Here is a 21,352-nt window from a genome sequence, read left to right as displayed (position 1 = left end):
TATATTCTAGCCTCTGGGCAAGAAGCAGAGCTAGATCAGACTGGGATGTTTCTTTCCACCAGAACGAAACTTGGCAGTTACTGGAATAAGCAGGCTGTGAAGGAGAGGGAAGTACAGTGTCAGATAATGGTAGAATTGAGATGAGAACAATCAGAAACAGCAGAGCTGGAGCAGACACAGCCTAAAGCAATGCCAGTTGTCTTTTTGCACAAGGAAACTACTGGCAAATGAGGATATTTATGACAGGGTGAAGCAGTGGGCTTGGTGGAGGCAGTCAGAGCACAGTCAGAGCTGCTGGTTTGTACTGGCACATGTGTCTGTCCTGCAACTAGAGATGGGGAAACAATGGCAAAAATTTTGCCAACAGATGAAAGGTTGGATTTGATGTTAGCTGCTACTATTTGGACAAAAGAGGCAAGCTACTGGTGGTTAAGTGACTTCGAATTTTTGCCAGTATGGATTTTGTTAAAAACAAATAATGCTGTCTAGTTAGATGAGGTTTAAGAAATGAATAAGCATTGGGACAACCTGAAGGTACTTCAAACAACAAGCTGATGAGCTGATTTGTAGCAAGAGTTAAGGTAAATGATAGGGAATGCTAACAAAAGTGTAATATTGTTGTTAAGATATAGTAATGAGTGTTAGGTGTTACAAAGTAACAAATGCAGATCACCTGTTTATGACTGAGGTATAGAATTCAGTTGGATGAGCTCTGATGACAGGGGAAGGACTTGGCAAAAGGTCTCAGCTGCAGGTGTTCGGTGTGTGGCATTTGATTTTGAGGCTTGCTAATGAGCAAGTTTGAGATGAACTTTTTTCTTTAGATGGCAGGAAACACTTCCTGTATAGTATTCCCTTATGTCTTAAAAGACCCTGGAGTAATGGCAGTCGGGTCAGTCCTGACCAGGAGACAACGTAGAAGCTTTCTGCAAGATCAGTAGCGAAGCTGCTGTCTGATGGCTTGTCTCTGGGATAAATTCCTGCTACGCAGGCATAGCGCAGAGGCGCAAGCTGTCCCAAGGCTGTACTCTTGCAGAGTTAGGCACCCGTAGCTGTGGGGAAAAGTGCTGCTGTGGCACTGTGTGGATTCTGGGTTGCTTTGGTGGCAGAGAAGCTTGAAATCATCCTCTAGGTGACTTAAACTCCTTTTTACTTAGCTTTTTAAGAATACTACCCAAGAAATGCACGGCTTCTGTGTCAATTACTTGTGTCTAGATTCTTTCTTTATCTTTGTTTATACTTCTCATTTGCAAAAAGAGTTAATGTCTTGGTTTGTAGGTTACTGATTAAAAAGGAACATTCTTAGCAGTTTTGTTAAAACTATAACGACCTATCCACTAGAAGTACTGCTGTAGCCATAGTACTAGACCCAGATCTTGCTCTGTAATGACTGTTTGCTACCAAGTTGGTTTTTGGTTTGTTTTTTTTTTTTTCCAGATTGTGAATAGGCACGGTCCCGAGGCAGACAGGCATTTACTACGCTGTCTATTCTCGCACGTGGATTTCAGTGGCGATGGTAAAAGCAGTGGCAAAGATTTTCATCAGGTAAAATCAGTTTGCACTGAGATGTCTGCTTATTAGTCTTGGTTGTTAAAGATCTGCGATAGGATCTGATCGGTTTTAAGCACAAAGGCTAGTTAGGAGTAGTAGCTTCAAGCAAACTTCTTTTCTGGTGTAAGGTCTTTCAATTGCAAGCATCTTTTGCCAGTCCTCAAGTCAGAAGACAACAAATTGTTAATATGTGACACTTAAAATTGCTTGATCAGGAAAAAACATATAGCTTCAGTACAATTGCTCTTTCTGCCACATGCAGTGTTCTTTGTCTTTTAAAACTTTGTCCAAATCCACTAACCAGCACTTCTGGTGCTGGCTATGTTTATTGTCAGGAGTGTTTTCATCCTTAAGGAATTTTGCCACAGACTTTTAGCTCATAAACAGAAATCAAATATTCTTAGATAGTCTATTACAATGTTTGACGATGCTTACAGAAAGTGAAACATTGCGCATATGATGGAGAATGTTTGGTCATCTCAGTGTTAAAAGAAAACCCAAACTAACCCTGAAGAAAACTTGAATGAAAAGAAACTAGTTAATGAGAATATGGGCACTGAGACTTAAGAACCTTATCTTTGTTTAGTTTTACTGCAGACAATGGAAGTAGAATTTTTGTTTTACTGTCCTGTTACAAAACAATATGAGTGTTCAAGTTCCCATGTTCTTTTCAGACTCAATTTCTGATCCAGGAGTGTGCGTCGCTGATTACAAAACCAAACTTTATCTCGACGCTGTCCTACGCCATTGACAATCCGTTGCACTATCAGAAGGTTTGTATGCTTCTTGAAAGGGATCCCTGTGTCAGAAGCTGCAGTGAATTGGTTTGTGGGAAACCAGAGGGTTTTCGCTTGTGTTTTTCCTGTCTGGTATGTCTAAGATTAGTTGTAATAAAGTCTTCAAAAATTGAGATTGCCTAGAAGTTGGGTTTTTTGGTTAAGCTGAGCAAGTTATTCAATCACTCGGAATGCAAACTAATTTTAGAGCTTAATCTAATGTTAGTACTTTATGGCTTGTTTGTGGCAGCCAGAACCAAAATCATCAGTGTTTCAGTTTCTTTCAATATGAAAGCCATGATAGTGGTTTAATAGTGAGTGGGATATGGGGAAGACACTTTTAGATGTGTTCAAAAATAGTTCCAGAGATGTTTGTTTAGCCATATAAACTTTGTGTTAACCTACAGCAGAGTAATTCCTAATACTCCAGATGTGCAAATGGACTCTAGATTCCCTGCTGCATTACAAATGAGCCTAATCCTATAACAGCTTCCATCTAATTTTTCTTACCTGTTTCAGAGTCTAAAGCCTTCACCCCATTTATTTGCCCAATTGAGTAAAGTCATCAAATTAAGTAAAGTTCAAGAGGTAGGTGAACACTTACTTCAGAAATATTTTAATGGTTTTTGACTAAGCTTGTTAGAAAGGATGATGTCCCCTTACTGTGGTGATGCTTATTCTTGTTTGTAGGTGATTTTTGGTCTCGCTTTACTGAACTCTTTCAGCTCAGATCTACGAGGTTTTGGTAAGTGAAGCTTCCAGAGCACTGTGGCAGGGACACCTGTTTTCTTTAAGCAGTGGGCTTTCTAGATGGATAGACATGTGCCTGTGTGACCCGAGTAGTGCAAGACCTTGCAGTTAGTGGTGCAACTGAAGTGTAACACCGTTTTGAGAGGGCCAATAGATAGGACAGTCATCTTATAGGGTGTTGACGGTCCATTCTATGAATGACTTGCTAGATAATGAATCAAATTGAGCCACTGTGGTATCTTACCTTTAGTTGTCAATCAGTATTTAAGTTCTGAGGTATGGATTATAAGACTTCTATTTAAATCTGAACTGTTGTGTCTTGTGGTAAACAAACTCAAGATTAAGAGAATGGTACTAGCTGGAAAGAGTCTTTATATTAAAAAGAAATTTCAGGTTCTGACACTAGCCCCTCCTCTGTTTTCAAAAGCTGCACAGTTTATCAAACAGAAACTCCCGGATCTTTTGCGCTCTTACATTGACGCGGACGTCAGTGGAAATCAAGAAGGTGGCTTCCAAGATATTGCAATAGAGGTCCTGCACCTTCTCCTCTCCCATCTCCTTTTTGGGCAGAAGGGAGCCTTTGGGGTAGGACAGGAACAGATTGACGCTTTCCTCAAAACATTACGTAGAGGTAAGTGTAGTGGCGTTCCGGAAGCCTGAGTAAATGCAAACTTTGAAATGGATTTTCATACTGGATGTTTTTCCTTTCGATGCGCTGTAATGTGGTCTCATGTTTGGGTTTTTTGAACAGTTGTGATAAATAGGCATTAAGTAGGAGGTATTCAAGTCTGTGTTTGCTGGCTTGTGTGGGATGGTATTTGCGGGTTTAACTAAAGAAACTCAGTGCACTGTGGTTGAAAAACTTGAACTCCTTACAGTGTGAGGAACATAAATTACCATTTCAAACAGGTAGATTTTAAGCACTCGGTTGTTCGTATTGGGTGCAGATCAAAGAGGAAATGCTAGCACAGCAAGGGAAATGCTTTTGAATAAAATGCTGGTTTGTTTCCTGGAAGCTTCCGTGGTCCTTCTGTGACAGCAGGGAATGTTACTGATATGGTAGTCTCTTCCGAAACAAGTGTTTGCTGTAAACCCATCAGAATAAGGAGGGTTTGGACTCGAAGCTAACTGAATTTAACTCAGCCCTCTCCTTGATTTTTGCACATATCTAGAGGAAGGCACCCTTTATACAAGAGCAAAATATTTGTTCTGTTTGCTTGAGTGTAACTTAGTTCATACTTACTTTAAGGAAGATCAGTGTATTAGCTTCTGTAATTCCCCTCACTTTGCTTTGGGAAATTGGGAACTCTTTTCTAAATGGCCCCGAAGGGTATGGAGACATGATGCATCATATTAAAGATAATGCTGTCTCAGGAAGACCTGCCCATAAGGTGCATTTGCTGCTTTCCACTGTGATCAGAACTCCCATCCATGCATCTGGTCCTCTCATTACTGTGTTTCTTCAACTTTGCTTTCCTGGAAGGAGGAAGGGAGGTTTTTTCTCTCTTCCCATGCCCAAGGATCTGGTTTAGATTCTTAGGCTCAATAGCAGATCCTTTGTTTCCTGATACTTCCTGAGCTGGAGGAGAGACTTTTGCTGTACTGCTGTATTGTTTCCTGCTCTGTGCTTTTTTTGGATGACTGCTGTTAGTGACAGTCTGGTTCTAAACCTACTGCCAGCACAGCTGCTAGCCCTTTTGGGCAGCTGCCGTGAAGCTGCCTGAACCTAGTCCCTTCCACATTCTTGTTCTCTAGGAATAGACAAGTGCCAGTAGAGAACTGGGAGGTGGGATGGAGGGGTGCCGCAAGAATGCCCTCTTGATTTTTGTAGCAGAAGGGAAACTCTAGCACAGCAGTCAAGTTATTTTGAGTAGTTGCTTGCATATGACTGGTGTTCTGGGGGTTTTGACAGTTTTTGTTACTCTTGCCTTTAGATTTTCCCCAGGAACGTTGCCCTGTGGTGCTTGCACCACTTCTATACCCTGAAAAACGGGACATTCTAATGGACAGGATCCTGCCTGATTCTGGAGGGATAGCCAAAACCATGATGGAGAGTTCTCTGGCAGATTTCATGCAAGAAGTTGGCTATGGTTTTTGTACAAGGTTTGTAGGACAATGTAATTTTCAAGCATCTTGGGTGGTGGTGGTTTTCTTTCTTGTTTCTCGAGGCGGAAGGTGAAGAACACTTAAAGTACTAAAATAATTAGAACCTTACTAAGCATTATGAGATCACTTGTTTTGGTTTCTGTTTTATATTTTGCTTTCTTCTAATGTGTATAGCATTTCTGTTGACATTGCGTAGGGTTTTGTCGTGGTTAGAAGTGCTAGGTAAAGGTATTCAAATTCTTTGTGAAGATTTTATATGAATTTGACAATCATCTTTTTTTTAGGTAAACCCAAAGTGAGTAGTTAGGCATAAATTCCGGCTAAATACTACTAAGATCTTGTGAAGAGCTTTGCTCTTGTGACAGACCCCTGTTAGCTCACTGTCCATGAACTAGACTGTAGAAGAACTGAAGGTAGTAGTCTTACTTCAGGAGAGTTGACCAGCTTTCTGTTTGTACTGGGTTTTGATCACTGGTACACAGGATGATTGAGATCATTTGCAGCTGTAGAATCTTTAATTATGATAGTGGATTGTTAGAGTATCTTGATGGCTATCAGTCTTTGCCTGCTTAGGCTTGTTTTGGTAAAAATAATAGCTGTCTTAAACTCACCCTGCTTTTGTGTGTATGTATTTGTAGATATACATTACCCTCATCTTCAGTACTGTTCTGTATTCTTGCTCTCTGCCTCTAGTCTGAAGTGTTAGATGGGCAGCTCTGAGTTGCTGGAGCTGTGTGACACAGGCTGTCATCCATCGAGCTGTGTGGGCTTGTGGGAGTGGTGTCAGTGGGACTAAAGATTTTTTTTTTATAGCACGTAGTGCAAACGCTGCATTATGTGTGCTGTTTGTTTATAGGCATGTATGAATCGGAATAATTACTAGGAAAGTGGAAGGAGAAGCTAGACTTCAGTCAGAAGCTGTCTATTGAAAAGTTAACTTGAATATATTCAAAGTTTTATTTCCTGCTATCTGCACAAGTCCAGCTCAATTTTTGAATGTGGTTTTTAAGAATTTAGGGTAGTGCTCTAATACTGGTAGCGATAATGGGAGCCTACAAGTTTTGAAGGGAGTCTTAGTATTAACCCTCAGTATGAGCCTAGTGTTTTGGGTTTTTTAAGGAAGATTCGTTAAAGTATAAGCTAAGAAGTAGATGATTCTTATTTGAAAAGACAGACTGTTGGAGAGGTGACCAAATCTCAGATATTAAAATAAGTTTCTGTTTAAACAGTGAAGTAAGGAAGCACAATACAAATGTGTTGGAAGATACTGAAAATTATTTCCTCTGTTAATGTGTGCCTGTTAATAAAACATTGTTTATATCTATACTGATGCTGTGTGACTGTTTCTGGGCTAATTATAAAGTGTTCACAAAGTGAAACAAACTGCAAAAAAGGGCTTCAGTTCCCAAATTGGAACTTAAGCATCTGCTCATTGTTTGCACTTGTGGCTTCTTGAAGGTTTTTGCTAGTGGCCTCTGATCAGAGACACCATGGCTTGCATCAGGCTAAAAGGCACACTTCCACAGCTTACCTTTTGAACTGTGCACATCATCATTTTGAGATGTACATTCTCAAAGCCTTTGTTTCACTTTTAGCTAGCAGAAAACTTCAGTCTTTGAAGCTTTGTATCACAGGTCAATACATGGAAGTGTTTTTAACAGACAATGGTGCTAAACATACCCTGTGCTCTTACTGTGACAGAGCACAGCCTGTGAAGCATCTCTCACTGTTGCTTAAGTAGACCTAGCTTTGAACTGAATACATGGCACAGTTTTTCATGGAAGTAATTGCGCAGACTTTCTACTGAATGTCTCTTCTTGCTTGTCCCGGAATTTTGTTATGTTGCATCATTTGACTAATGTAACTGGTGTAAATGGTCTATTTTACTACCTGCAGTTTGTTTCTCCCGACAATGGCTGCTGTCCCAGTTGTACTCACAGGTCCTGTTTTGGTCGGTCTGTCTTATATTGTGTCCCAGTGAAACCTGCTTTTGTATTAAGATATTTCTGTTTTGTTGCATCTTAGTGTTGAAGAATGTCGCAACATAATCATGCAGTTCGGTGTGCGGGAAGTCACGGCTGCCCAGGTTGCCAGGGTTTTGGGGATGATGGCTCGAACTCATTCGGGGTTGACGGATGGTATTCCATTACAAGTGAGTGGCCTGCTGGGATGGGGATTATATATATTTTAATCAGCAGTAAATGAGTAAATGCAAGCCTCTAGTAATTTAAGAGTTGCTTTTATTATTCCACACTTACACTTCTATCTGTTCTGCTGTAAATGTCTATAAAACACTTGAATGAAAGATCCTCAGAAGTGTGCAACTGATGTCGTTACTGCTCTGAACTTGTGCTTACCTTCATAGTGCAGGGAGTTCTGGAGCTAGTGGCTTTTGAGACTGCATTATTTTAACTAGTATTTGATTGAGTCTATTGAACTTGCAGTCTATTTCAGCTCCTGGCAGTGGGATTTGGAGTGATGGGAAAGATAAAAGTGATGGAGCACAAGCCCATACCTGGAATGTGGAGGTCTTAATTGATGTTCTGAAAGAGCTGGTAAGTTTTATGAGCATCTTGATCGTCTTTGCAGAATATTTGAAAGAAGGGCATATCTCAGTGTGAATATAAAGCTTTTTAAGCTCCTAGCAGCCTGAATGGCTTTGAATCTCATTAACGTAGTTGTGCTGCTAGTGGTGCTTAAATGGTTGGTGGGTTTTTTCTCTCATGAACAAGAATATTTTGAGGAGTTGTGGGAGACAGAAGCTGCATGAATGGCTGACTTGGGTGCAACTTGAGATTTATTCCACACTGCTCCCACGTAGTCAAACGTGTTCTCTGGGAGTCTTTGTGTTGAACTTGCTTCTGACAGTGGAAAGCTTTGTGCATCATGCACCTTGTCTTGAAAAGCTTCTTGCTGTAGGCATTAACGATGAAAATGAAATGTCTTTGTAGCTACCTGTTCCAAAACTCTAAATGCTTCAGAAATAGGAAAGATTTTCTGCCATGTTATAAGCAGCAATTTTTGTAATTAACTCAGTGAAACACGAGTTTCTTTTCCTACCTTATATTGGGGGATTTTTTTCTGTATGTTCCCTCTAATCTGTGCAGGAATCACTGTTGTGTTTTTCTAAACCTTGGAACGTACAACTAGCTTTGTCTTTGGTGCTCACCTATCTCTGAAAGGAGTGGTCTGTGTTCAACAATGGCCATAGTTCCCTCATCCTTATGGTTTCACGCTATCACTGAAAATCTAACAGGTGCTTTGCAAGTACTTGCTATGTATTTTCTTTAAAAGGAAAAGCAAGTTTTGCTTGCCAGTAGGTCAGAGCCTTCAGCCTTTTATTGGAGGGCATATGGAAGCCTACAAAAGGACTGAGCCTGCTAAGAAAGGAGCTGTGTGTTTGGGTGGTTTTTGAAGACTTGTTAATGAAATGTTTGGAAGGATAGACATCTACTGCCTGTAGTGCTAGGGGAAGTGCAATCTCACAGGCTAGTTTCAAACACTAACTTGCATCAAGTTCTCACAACTATCTAAATCCTGTTCTTTTTAAAACAAAAACCTTCTTTTGACTAAGAGTTGGGTGGATGTTAAGCTCCATAAAATACTGATGGAGAGGTTCTTAAGTACTGAAGATTCAAGGCTGACTACTCTGTTTTTTTTCTGGTTGCAGAATCCTAGCCTGGACTTCAAAGTAGTAACCTACGAATTGGACCATCCGGGGTTTCAGATTCGTGACAGCAAAGGCCTGCATATTGTAGTGTTTGGCATTCAGAGAGGGCTGGGCATGGAAGTTTTTCCAGTTAATGCCATATATAGACCTTGGAAGCATGCAGAGGGCCAGGTAGGTTTACTAATGTTTCTGTTCTATCTGTACAGCACTTGAAGTTCCTGAATTTCTTGAATGGCAAATGCAGATTAGTAATGTGAATTTTAAGAATGTGGATTTTGAGAACTTGGCCTGTAAGGCACACGTCTTAGGTATGTTACTGAAGTACAGTCTGTTAGTTGAACCATGTCTGCATTGTTTGGGAGGAGTTGGTCACTTGCTACACGTGTGACACCACCTTTGGTTTTAGCGGAGTGCTGAGGAGTAATTCAGCTGAGTGTAGAGCTGTTACTGCATGGCTGTGCTCTGAGGTTTCTACCTGGTTGCACTAAAAGGCTACAGCGTTGTGCAGATGAGTACCCTCGGCACACCTCTATCTGTCACTTCCAGAAATCCTGGGAAGAGAAGTGTGAGGTTCAGTCTTGGGTAAAACACGTTGATAGTCAAATCTTGGCTCATCTGTACTGCTTTGTTGATTTACATCGTTCTTGGAGATGTGGTGGTTGATAAAGTGGAAGGAACTTGAAGGTAAGTATCTAAACTACTTTTGCTGTCTTTTATTCCAGCTCTCCTTCATTCAACATTCCCTCATAAACCCTGACATCTTCTGTTTTGCTGACTACCCTTGTCATACTGTTGCCACAGACATCCTGAAAGCACCACCAGAGGATGACAATCGAGAAATTGCTACATGGTAAACCTGTTCTCAACTGCTTTTCATACCTAGAGTTAGAGTAAGATCACTTGTCTGGTCAAATGGGGGGTTATTTTCGTGCAACCAGATTTGTTCGTAGCAGTGTGTACATCCCAATAGATCAGCCATTAGTATTTATTCAGTGTTTGGTAGGTGAAAGTTCTCATATCAGAACTTCCTATGTACTCGGTAATATCTGAAAATGTATTGCCAGTTCCTGCTTTCTTTGGAGTCTTCTGGGTGTCTGGACAATTTCTGCTGATGTATTTTGGCAGATACTGTGAGCTGAGAGGAGATGATAGAGGAGGTATGAATTTAAATCTTTCTTGAGATGACGTTAGAGAAACTTGTTCTACTTGTATGAAAGAAGTCCTGGGATTTAAATAGTAAATTTCTATAGCTATTGCTGAGTTACTGCATGAAGTTGACTAGTGTGACTTTTTGAGCTGACCTTTGCATCCATTCTTTTGGGATAGCTGTGTAGCTGATTTCAGTGAAGATATTTGCTTCCATTTCCATTGTATGGCCCAAACCAGGAAATTGGAGGATGAGGAGTACAGGTAGATTGGGGAAGGTGGCAATGATGACTTGTCTGTGAAGCAGACAAAAGAAGTAGAATATCACCACTAAGTTTCACAGGTGGGGAAACAGACTTGGAAGTGTTTAAAAAAAAAAAAGTGTATTCCAGTCATGGAAGTATATTTCATGCTGAATTTCCAAGTGACTCACCTCAAGCTGAATTTTTTTCAACATCAGCTTTAAATTCTCCCTCTTCCCTAACAGACTCAGAAGCTCTTGAGCTCTTAAATTGGCTTGTTTAAAAACAAGAAACTGAGTTATTCTTCAAGGTCAAGAATGGTTTTGTAGGCTTAGTTGTATGTGATAAGAGCTGTAATATCAGATTGTTTGCAGTGGGCGTTGCTTTATATTGTCTTACAGTTTTTGCTACAAAATACTTGAATCCAGGATCCTGTAAGCTAACTGCTTTGTAACTTTTTTGGGGTGTTGTCTGTTTGTTATTTTCTTTTGTTAGGAAGAGCCTGGATTTGATTGAATCTCTGTTACGTTTGGCGGAAGTGGGACAGTATGAGCAGGTTAAGCAGCTCTTCAGTTTTCCTATCAAGCATTGCCCAGATATGTTAGTATTGGCCTTATTGCAGATCAACACGTCCTGGCATACCTTGCGCCATGAACTCATCTCCACGCTCATGCCAATTTTCCTTGGCAACCATCCCAACTCTGCCATCATTTTGCACTATGCATGGCATGGACAGGTAAGTATTTTCACTGGAGTGTGCCTGTAGTGTGTCATGTAGTTGAAAGCTTGTTAAATTGGTGGAACAGTTAAAACAACAATACATCTATTGGTTTATGAACTGGGTAATTTAAAACCCCAAAGATAAATTATCAGTGGTTTACCCAAAGTAGTATGAGCTGTCTCCTCTCTTCCTCTCTGTATTGAAGCAAGCTGTTGTGGTTTGATTATCTTTGGGGAAATGCATTCAGAACAAAGAAATTATGTCCACTGAGGAAAATATTCCTGGAAAAGTAGAGACACCAAAGCTATGTTTGACTTCTAACCTTTCCATTTTAACTGAAGTTGACCAAAACTTGATTTAAAAAAAAAAAAAACTCAAAACAACAAACAAACCCCACCCAGAACAAAAGAACACCAAAACCCTCACAACAGCAACAAACCTGCTCAGCAAACTCTCAACCTCAAACATTTAAAGGCTGCAAACTTGCAGCAATAAGAGGTGAGGAAGTTTTAATCCAAAATAATCTCCATTGTCCTTGCTAAAAGATGGAGGCTGTTCTAGGTATAAAGAAACTACTTGTACCCTAAGCGTTAGCAGTGTTTTCTGGAAATGTAGGACTAACTGCTGACCTTTGACAAAGAGAGCTTCTATGTAAAGACAGGGTAACTATGTATGTAAATCCCATGTTTTTAGTGGGCAAACAACTAGGGGTTTAGGAGTTTGCCTTTAGGTATGGTCTCTGTCATTGTGTCCATGGGTACTTCAGCAAATAGGAGCCATAAGAAGAAACTTAAAGCAGAGGAAGCCTCAAGGGTGGGAGGGAATCTGCATTAGGAAGCATCTTGCTCTGTTCAAGTAGAGCTAGTAAGACGCTTGACCTCTGAGGTATTGGTCCACGTTCACTGCAAAATTACAGCTATTTGCTAGCTGGAGCGCTGAACTTTTATATTTTTCCTGATAGAAGTCTTTAAATTGAAGATTTGAGGGATAGCATAGAAGTGGTGTGCTTTTTGCATAAGGGCTTGAAATGGAGAATATGCAGTTTTTCCACAGGGTAGGCTTCAGAATAAAGTGTATAACAATGGCACTGGTGTGATGTGGTGCCATTCCACAGCTTGAGGATGTTTCACTTCCCCAAATGAGGGAATCTTTAAGCAAAACCCTTGCTGACGTCAAAGTCTTAGTTGTGTTCTAGTTTAAAATTGCCCCTGTGTGAGTAAAGAGCTAGATACTGTGTTTTCCATGTTAAAGTGTGACATTGCAATTCTCAACTCAGGATGTCATGTCTGGCATTACATTTTTGTAAATGACTTGCATATTCCAAAAGCAATTTCTCTACAGTTGAGAGGAATTAGACCTGTAGAGTGGTAGGAAAGAGGTGGGGATGTACTTACTATTTGTAGTCATTCTACACCCTTGAGTTGTAGCTCCTGGATGGTTTATTATTGCACAGTCCAACACAGAAGCTAAGTTCTGAAGCTATGTTAAGCTTTAGAGGTAAAATATCCTACTTAATGTTCACATAGTTGATCCTTTTCCTAGAGGCATGCAGTACAATCCTAATTTAATTCTCCTCAGGGTCAGTCTCCTTCGATTCGTCAGCTTATCATGCATGCAATGGCAGAATGGTACATGAGAGGGGAGCAGTATGACCAGGCAAAATTGTCACGTATTCTTGATGTGGCGCAAGACTTGAAGGTGAGTTTTGCAAAACGCTGCCATTATTTTCTGTCTGGTGTCTTATGCAGGCTTGCTCATGTTTTAACAAAGGCTAAGCTTAACTTAGATGTGACTAGTTGAGTGAGGATTACCTTGCTTAAGCATGTCTGAATTCAGTTGTTGCTGCTGTGCCTCATCTTAAAAAAAAAAACCAAACAAAAAAACCCCAAAAAAAACCAAACAAACAAAAAAAACCCAACAAACCCAAAACTGACAGCCTATGTCCATGTGACTTGAAGCGCTTCTAATCTGAGTTGTGATATCTGACTACAGGGACTGTCTGACTACAGGGGCTTTCTAGCCTGTCCAGTTGGGAACCTAAGACATTTTACTTGGTGTTTGCAGTAGAGTTGGTTATCATGGCTTAGCTGTCAAGTGACTTGGGAAGCAGTGTAATAGAACTGCTTGCTGTGTGAATGTAATGTAAATCCAGGAAGAGCTTTGACTGTTTTAACCTCAGAATACCATTGAAATGGGTATGTAGAAAATGCCCTTCAGATCTTTTTGTGAAGATGGCACTGCTAAAATTAATGGAACGAGGATTTCTTAAGACTAGTACTGCTATTCAGTTGTTTACACATTCACAAAAGAAACTGGAAGTTGTGACTGACTTTGGGGCCTTTATTGCTTCCTAAAGTTAGATGCGAAATAATTCATGTCTTCTAAGTGCAAAAGCACCAACTGCTGCTTGAAATGAGTTTTGTTGTAGCAGTTAGTGTTCAAAGGTGGATGCCTTGAGCAGATACATTCAAAATGGCTCTGAAAGGGTTGAGGTCTGTTTGCAGGGAGATGCTAGGCTCTTCAGGTTAATTTTGTTGCAATATCAACTTGGTAGCTCTTGGCTGCTTGCTGGTGGATGCTCATATAGAGAAATTTAAAACTGTCAGCACAAGGTTGCTTCAAAGATGTCAAATGAGAGCTCTTGCTTATTTATCTCATGAGCAAGCTGTAAGTGAAGCTGATAGCACCAATCTTCTTGTTGATAAAGAAAGCATAGCAGCATGTGATAGCAAGACTTCTTTACTAAAAAGTATGTAGGGATTAAAAAGAAAAGAAAGGAGAAAGGGTATCCTTGTGTCTTCACTAGTAGTCTTTTGATTTTTTTTTTTCTTTAGGCCTTGTCAATGCTGCTAAATGGTACTCCATTTGCCTTTGTTATTGACCTTGCTGCACTTGCCTCTCGACGGGAATACCTCAAACTTGACAAATGGCTCACAGATAAAATTCGGGAGCATGGGGTAAAGCAGAATTTTTCTTTTTATTTCTGCACTTTATCAGTGACTCACTTGAGTCACTTTAACAGTTTTATAAGTAGCTTTAAAGTTGTGGAATGTGTCCATGGTCTGATAGTTCAATGTTTTCACTGAACTATAATAACTTAGTGCGATTCTTTCCACGGTGCAATTGCCAAGTTTGAAATAGTTGTTTGGATGCAGTTTGGGAGATGAAGATAATATTTTTTTCCTCAGGAGCCCTTCATCCAGGCCTGTATGACTTTCTTAAAGAGAAGATGTCCATCTATCCTGGGTGGCCTTGCTCCAGAAAAAGATCAGCCCAAAAGTGCTCAACTTCCTCCAGAAACCTTGGCGACTATGTTGGCATGTCTGCAAGCTTGTGCTGGGTAAGGATGACTGCTTATGCTGAATGTGTAATCTGTTTGGGACTTGTTTGCTGGCAGCTGGTTTGGAATTTCACGTGGAGCATGGGCTTAATGAGGGTATATAAGCTTGCAGGGATAGTAGCATGCTTAATTTCACGCTGAAACTTCTGTCGTAGTGTAGGCTAGGTCGCAAGAGCTTGACAGAGTGCTCTTGTCTTTATAATGAAACAGGTGAGGTCATGTTGGTAACTGGGGGATGGCTGATTAGTCTGTTCCCGAGTCGTTAATGACTATATACAGGGCTGTAATTTGGACAAAAAGGAATACAGGCTGTAACTACAGCATGAGACAGCATCTTGGAAACAGTGACTGTATGAGGGATTCTGTGATTGTGTTAAGTAAATGTCTGTGTGGTTACTAGTCCAGCAGAAAGGGCTAATGCAATCCTTATGTCTAGGAGAAAAGTGCTAAGTGGTGATTGTAGTGTAATTGAGTCCGAAACTAGACCTGTGACTTCTGTTGTTTGTACTTGAGACAGTCTCAAAGTAGTCAAAGGATGGAAAATACCTGAGATCTTTCACAGGTCAGATCGTTTAGCTAAACTCTGGAAGGAAAAAATGTGGGTCCCAGAGAGCTGTTTTATCTGCTAGAGGGAGGGGTAGACCACAGAAAGGCTCATGGAAACTGAAGTGGGGCAAATCAGTTTCTAAATACTGTGTTAATGTTTAGTGAAATGACTGAATGTTGTGAAGTATTTGTAGTGTCACTTCTTAATGCTGTCAGATCAAGATGGCATGCAGCAGTATTTCAAAGATAACCAGGTGTAGCATAGTGTGACGTGAGCCAGAGATGGTGCTAGTTTTGGTGTTAAATTTTGACACCAAAAGAGTCTGGCATGTCTGAGTGTGTGTTAACTGATGTAAGGCTTCTCCTGTGTCCTTTGGCTTAGCCAGTGTTGTCTTGAAAGTTACAAGGAACATAGTTAAAGGTATCTGGGATGATTCATGGCTCTCATGTAGACACTAGGAAATTAGTATCAACATAGAATAGTGAGGATGGGTATTTGAACTGGAAAGGAATCTGAGGTGCCTGTAAAATTTTAGGTGAAGGGATTCTCCTTATTTCTGCTGGGACCTGTGCAATTAAAGATCAAAATGCTGTTGAAATATTGTTCATGAAATACAATGATGTAGCACACCTCTTGGACTGAACAATGCCTGTTACATGTTTAACTGAAAGTGCATCTTCTGAGACTATAATTCACAAATTGACTTACAGCTGTTATTTTGAATGCTACTGTGTCCAGGTGTCAGAGGTTTAATAGTTAACTGCAGACTTGACTTGCATCTAATGTCACTGTGTTCTGAATCTTAATATGTTACCAAGTTTTATTTATTCAATTAGTTCCGAAAGCCACTAGTTCTCTATTGGCACAATTCTCTCAGCTTTTGGTTTCTTTTTATAGCTACTTATATTCCCTTTTATGCAAGAATGTGACCTACTTGCAGTCATTTTCTATTAGTTATTCTCTTTCATCTTTAAAAAGAAAATGGTTGGATTCCTTTCATGAAGCAATTGCTTTGATTATCTTATGTTTCAGTCATGAATGGAAGCAGGCGTTGTAAAGACTAGAAGATTAAAATTGCAGTAAATATTAAATATGTCTGTAAATATTAAATACATCTGGGAGGGCAGTTGCACTTCACTAGCTGAACTCTGCCATCTCCTGAATCTCTTGATTTAGGAGCCTGCTCTTTAATTAGGCTGTAGTTATTTCTTGTCCTGTTTTGTGTCCAGGGAGATGCTTTTCTTAGCCACCAGGACCTTGCGTGTTCTGAGACTCTTTATTTTTGGTGCAGCTTGTTTATCACTGGTGAGTGCTGCAGTTGTGGCATCATGTAGCAGTGAGGCTTCAAGAAGAAATAAGTGTTCCTTTTATTACCAAGTGGTTTTAAAATGAAGTCAGGGTGGTTGCAGGCACCACAGGCTGCCCAAGCATGTGATGTAACAAACTGCCTGTGAGAAGTCCTCCCCCCAAGGAGCTGCAGTGAGTTGAGAGGGGCAGCTGTGCCTCTCCCTTGCAGTCGTGTCCGGTGCAGTCCAAGTGTGTCAGCATGGGGAATGGTCATTCCTTCGCAATCCCTGCCTCGAGAAGGGAAGAGGCTTCTGGCTATCTGTGCCTCGGGGAATGAAAAGGCCTGCCCTGGCTTTGTAAAAATGGGTGAAAAGAATGCAAGAGATGTGAACTTGTTATTCCAGCAAACTGGAGTCTCCCTTAAGCTGACAGTTTTGTTCCTCTAGAGCTGGCTGACTGTGGTCCCTGCTTTCCTCCTTACTTATGTTTCAAAGTTCTCCTCCCTGCGGTTTTTCCCTAGTTTTCTTCTGGGAATGGCACTGATTAGGTTAGATGCCTGAATATATTTTTACGTAGAACTTGAAAATATGACCATTTTCTTTAAGATCTGGTTATCAAATCATGCCCTTGTACTTATTTCTTCATCATTTGCCTCAAATGCAGTTGGTTATTTTTTTGTGAAAACCTGCAGGTTTGTACTTTGTAAAAAAAAAAAAATATTGTGGTGTTTGCATCTTGATACATTAGTGTGTCTTTTGACATGATAAAGTTAACCTTCAGTCTGTCTAGATGGCAGGATGTAATCTTAGTGGTTTGCTCCAAAGCACGATGGCCTAACTGGACACCAGAAGCATCAAACTCTGGGATTGTAAGCCTGTTTTAGTCTCCATTGTGGTCTGCAATATTATCTATCTACAGCGGTTTGGAATTTGTTTTACTAAAGTGTGCCATAGTATTTAAGTATAAAGACTGCAAATTTAACTGCTACAAAAAAAGGGGAAGGCAAAAGATCAAGGGTGGTAACCACGTGTGAACTCAGCTCTTCAGTCCCCAGTCCCCTACCCTGGCTAGCTGCAGTGCTGTATGATCTTGGCATGCCTCCTGTCTCAAAAAACTGTGCTGCCTGTTAATTGGTCATACGCACATTCAAATGTTGAGATTTCTGAGACTGTGGTATTGGGGTGTAGGCAGATACATACTGTAGACACTGAGCCTACCATGTGCCATGCTCAGAGCTCTGTCTTCAGGTCTGGTTGCACTTCCTCAAAACAGAAATCCCTTTGGTCGTCTTTTTTTTTTCTGAAGGTAGGTTTCTGATTGCTTTTTGATAGACACTGCCCAAGCCCGTTGCTTTTAAAGTGTTTGACGCTAGGCCCTGGTGGGAGGATGTTAAAGAATGTATAGGAATCAGGTTGTGAAACAGTTGATAAAATGTTTGTTGCCCTGTATGGAAACCTGCTCACCCATGATATCTCCTGGGTTCCCCTCTCTGTCTTGGGTGAGCTTTTACCTACACCTCATGGTGGATCACTGGCTTTGGAGAACAACTGGAAGTCCTTAATTGTGTGTAGCCTGCAATGGGATACTAGCCAAAGCTGAAGGCTGTTCTGCACTTCTGTTTTCTGCCCTGATCTTGAAGATGGTTCCTCCTTTCTTTTTCCCCTCATCCCAACAGCTGTGCAGTAAAAGCTAGTCAAAATTGAATTAAAATGAGCAATCTCTAGACAAGGTTAACAAAGCAACAAAGCTGTGTTGGTATACTTGCACCATTACAGGAATGCATCTGCTGCTTTAGCTGTCCTCACCAAAAAGGTAGAACTAAAGTTCAGGAAAGCTGTAAATAATTGGCTGTATTTTCCAGGAGAATGTTAGTGTTGTTTTAGTGTTGTGTTAGTGTGTTTGTGATTAGGTATGTCAGCAGCAGAGCTGGCTTTCCTTCCAGTTTGGAAACCTGGCAGTCAGATGTGGAATGCTTTGGAAAGAGGTACTGACAGCTCTCAGTTGTGCAAGGACTTCATGCCTAAGTTTGAGTTTTCTGTTGGCTTTTGGTTGTTACTTCCTTGAATAGCTGGGTTTCCTGTCTGTTTCAGTTTACTGTTAGTGTGTGAAGCATGTCTTTCAGTTTATAGACAGATGAATTTTAGTGAAGCAGGTGCTGGTATTTACCTCTTACCCTTTTTTGTCTTTGAGCATGTAGCTCATAGTCATGTTGTATCTCTTCCTTTGGAGAGACTTTGTGCGTAACAAGGTTCAGAATGGGTATAATCATGAACAGTGAACTCTGGGGACGGGAGAATCCTTGAGGAGCGGATTTGAACAAGGGATCGTAGCATCAATTATTGTGTATTTTGATGCATGAGGCTGAACTCTGTATAGGCCATGATGTGGACAACAGCAGACAAACAAAGGCTGTTGTAGATAGTCTGCTCTTCAGGGACTGTTGGAGCCGTGTAGGCACACATTGCAGCTTTCTGTAAGTCATTACTTGCCAGGGTAACTGTAAAGCAGTATTTGAATTATTGAAAACAAGGGAATATTATGTTCAAGATCAATTTTTAGAACTACAGGTTAAAATTTTTTTCTATTTAAATATAGTGATTTCTCTTGGCGCATGCTCTAATGCCAGTTTTGCAAATAACAAATTGTAGTTTCCGCTGGGGTTGTTCTGCAACTATTTGTGAAATGTGGCCCCAATTTCTGTAAGAAAACCAAGCAAGTTGAGGGCCTTGGTTTCATGAATGTTACGTGGCTCACTATGCTACTCCTGTGTTCTAGGAGTGTTTCTCAGGAGCTATCGGAGACAATCCTCACCATGGTAGCTAACTGCAGTAATGTCATGAACAAGGCTAGACAGCCACCACCTGGAGTCATGCCGAAGGGACGCCCGCCCAGTGCTAGCAGCTTGGATGCCATCTCTCCTGTACAGGTAGACAAATAACGTGCCACGTTCTTAAAATTTAGTATTAGTTCTGCTGCACTATTTGAGCTCTTTCAGCAGGACTAAGTAAAACATCATCTGGCTCTTAGTTTTGTGCTTGTATGTATAGGTGACTTGCTTGTAACTACAGAATAATGCCTGAGGGTTGTAGCTCAAAACTGGCTTTCACTTCACAAATGTATGTAAGAAGTAACTGATGTATAAGAGGGATAGAGATTTGGCTTACTTAAAATAACTGAGGGTTTCTTTTAAAATGCTAATGTTTACTAAGACTTTTGAGAATTAAGCACTGCCTTTGAACTTGAAGAATTGCCTTGAAGACTGATGTCTTGTAGCTTCCTGGGCTAAGTAACAGTGCTAGAGTGTGAGGATTTGTTATAACTGGGGCTCTTTAGCTCTCAACTAAACTGCTTTTTTAAAAACAAGGTGCACTTAAGTTGCTCCCTACCAGTCATCATCCCTTCCTGCTCTGGGAGCAACACGTTACAGACAGATTTTGCTTCTAGCAGTTATATTCAATGACAGATTTTAAAGCAGTGACAAGTTTTTCACATGAAATAGTGGCAATTCAGCATTTAAGAATGTCTGAAGCATCAGTAGATTACGTAAATTAAATACATAGAGCAGTTTCCTTGTAAATTGTTGGCTTTATTGAAATTGCTCATTAGATGTACCAAATATCTTGGCAACCTCCTGCAAATAACTGATGTGAACAAACAGAGCAGCAGATGTTAGTCTGTAGTCATGCTGTCCTTGGGGTAGATAACAGTTTTCTGCTGTTTCTAGCCAGGAGCTCTTAACTTATTGCTTTGTCAGCTGGTATTGTGCCTTCCCTCCTGCTCATCACCCAGGTCTTACTGCTTTTATCAAAGACTGCATTCAGGTATTTAGCTGTGAAAAGGGGGTGTAATGGGATCCTTCAGACAGTCAAAAATATTCTGTAACATTGATACGGAATAGACTTTGTAAGTCTTGGGGTGGGGTCTGAGCTTGCAGACTGCAAACCATAAAACTACTCTAGTGTAAAAATCTCTGTGCTGCTGCTTATAAGCATTTACTGTTGTGTTACACTTAACTAGAGACTATGGAACAACCAGCCTTTCTGAAAAACCTCTGCTAGAACAGGATTTTATGGGATTGTAGAAGAAAGTGGAATCGTGTTCTGTAGACAAGCTAATCTTTTGAGGTGATCTGGATGACTTCAGGGTTTAAAGTAACTGTACAGAAAAGCTCTTCTCAGGAATGTTTTGATATGTAGCTGTCTCTAAACCAAACCTGCCAAAAATCATCTTGATTGCAGGTTATGGATGTCTGTGTATAATCTTCCTTTCTTCATTCAGATCGACTCGCTTGCAGGAATGGCATCTCTTAGTTTAGGTGGCTCAGCTGCACCTCATACCCAGAGCATGCAAGGCTTCCCTCCAAATTTGGGTTCTGCATTCAGTACTCCTCAGTCACCAGCAAAAGCATTCCCCCCTCTTTCTACCCAAAACCAGACAACAGGTTTCAGTGGCATCGGAGGACTCTCTTCACAGCTTCCAGGTACTGCTATCAGGGTGGAGGGGTTTGTATTTTTGACATATGGGAGCTAAGGCACTGTTACTGCTGTGGTTGGAAGCACTGGACAAAGCTGCGTGTCATGTGGGAGGGGATTGTACAGTTCTTGCTCCTCGGACACTGCTGAAATGGCACTTCAGAACATTGCAACTGCAATAGGTAAAAAGTTTGAGAGTCAAGAGGGTGAATGTTCTGACATACTTTAGCAGTATTATTTTAGATTGGGACAGACGAAGAAGTGCTTGAGAACTGTCTAATACAAAGCAGCTTTATGAAGCTGTAAAGCTCAGTTCTTGGAAATAAGGGCTGCAGTGGTCATTGCACGCTGTGAAGGGTGCAACTGAGATAACCAGTTGTTTGCTTTTCAGTAGGTGGTCTTACTACAGGTTTGCTTTTCAGTAGGTGGTCTTACTACGGGTAGCCTGACTGGCATAGGAACTGGAGCTCTGGGCCTTCCTGCGGTGAACAATGACCCATTCGTGCAAAGGAAGCTGAGCACATCTGGACTGAACCAGCCTACATTCCAGCAGAGTAAGATGAAACCTTGTAAGTGGTAGTGTTGTCTGTGGCTGTGAAGTGTGACTGTGGTCTGCAGTTAATCTGCATTTCTTTCAGGGGAGGCTTGGATCTGTAGGTGGTAAATGTTAGAAATGTGGCTCTTGTATTATGCCATTAGTCTGAAAAAGGTGCTTCTAGACTGCTGTACTAAAAGCTTGCCAAG

General features: G+C 40.8%; 1 protein-coding gene and 1 non-coding gene across 10 annotated transcripts in view; both read left to right on the top strand.

Moving 5' to 3' along the window:
* CNOT1 (CCR4-NOT transcription complex subunit 1) overlaps window positions 1–21,352 on the top strand; it is a 59,974-nt gene that overhangs the window by 9,059 nt on the left and 29,563 nt on the right. For 4 of the 9 annotated variants that reach the window (XM_086469209.1, XM_086469205.1, XM_086469208.1 and 1 more), the window contains exons 3-19: window positions 1,438–1,545; window positions 2,226–2,324; window positions 2,847–2,915; window positions 3,018–3,072; window positions 3,505–3,708; window positions 5,012–5,180; window positions 7,209–7,335; window positions 7,628–7,738; window positions 8,854–9,024; window positions 9,576–9,703; window positions 10,737–10,977; window positions 12,541–12,660; window positions 13,797–13,919; window positions 14,151–14,302; window positions 18,912–19,062; window positions 20,415–20,616; window positions 21,031–21,177. In XM_086469209.1, coding sequence (XP_086325335.1) covers window positions 1,438–1,545; window positions 2,226–2,324; window positions 2,847–2,915; window positions 3,018–3,072; window positions 3,505–3,708; window positions 5,012–5,180; window positions 7,209–7,335; window positions 7,628–7,738; window positions 8,854–9,024; window positions 9,576–9,703; window positions 10,737–10,977; window positions 12,541–12,660; window positions 13,797–13,919; window positions 14,151–14,302; window positions 18,912–19,062; window positions 20,415–20,616; window positions 21,031–21,177 — 2,377 coding nt within the window. Of the gene's footprint in view, window positions 1–1,437; window positions 1,546–2,225; window positions 2,325–2,846; window positions 2,916–3,017; window positions 3,073–3,504; window positions 3,709–5,011; window positions 5,181–7,208; window positions 7,336–7,627; window positions 7,739–8,853; window positions 9,025–9,575; window positions 9,704–10,736; window positions 10,978–12,540; window positions 12,661–13,796; window positions 13,920–14,150; window positions 14,303–18,911; window positions 19,063–20,414; window positions 20,617–21,030; window positions 21,178–21,352 lie in introns of those variants that run through there. The other 5 variants (XM_086469210.1, XM_086469206.1, XM_086469211.1 and 2 more) reach the window with 3 other exon arrangements.
* LOC147414990 (small nucleolar RNA SNORA50) lies at window positions 19,359–19,508 on the top strand. Its single transcript, XR_015183752.1, has one exon. It is a non-coding gene; the product is annotated as a small nucleolar RNA SNORA50 (small nucleolar RNA).

Source organism: Leptosomus discolor, chromosome 8, assembly GCF_034619465.1.
Source record: "Leptosomus discolor isolate bLepDis1 chromosome 8, bLepDis1.hap2, whole genome shotgun sequence".
Taxonomy (NCBI): Eukaryota; Metazoa; Chordata; class Aves; order Leptosomiformes; family Leptosomidae; genus Leptosomus; species Leptosomus discolor.
Note: the sequence above shows the minus strand (reverse complement) of the source record. Positions and strands in the feature narration are given on the sequence as shown.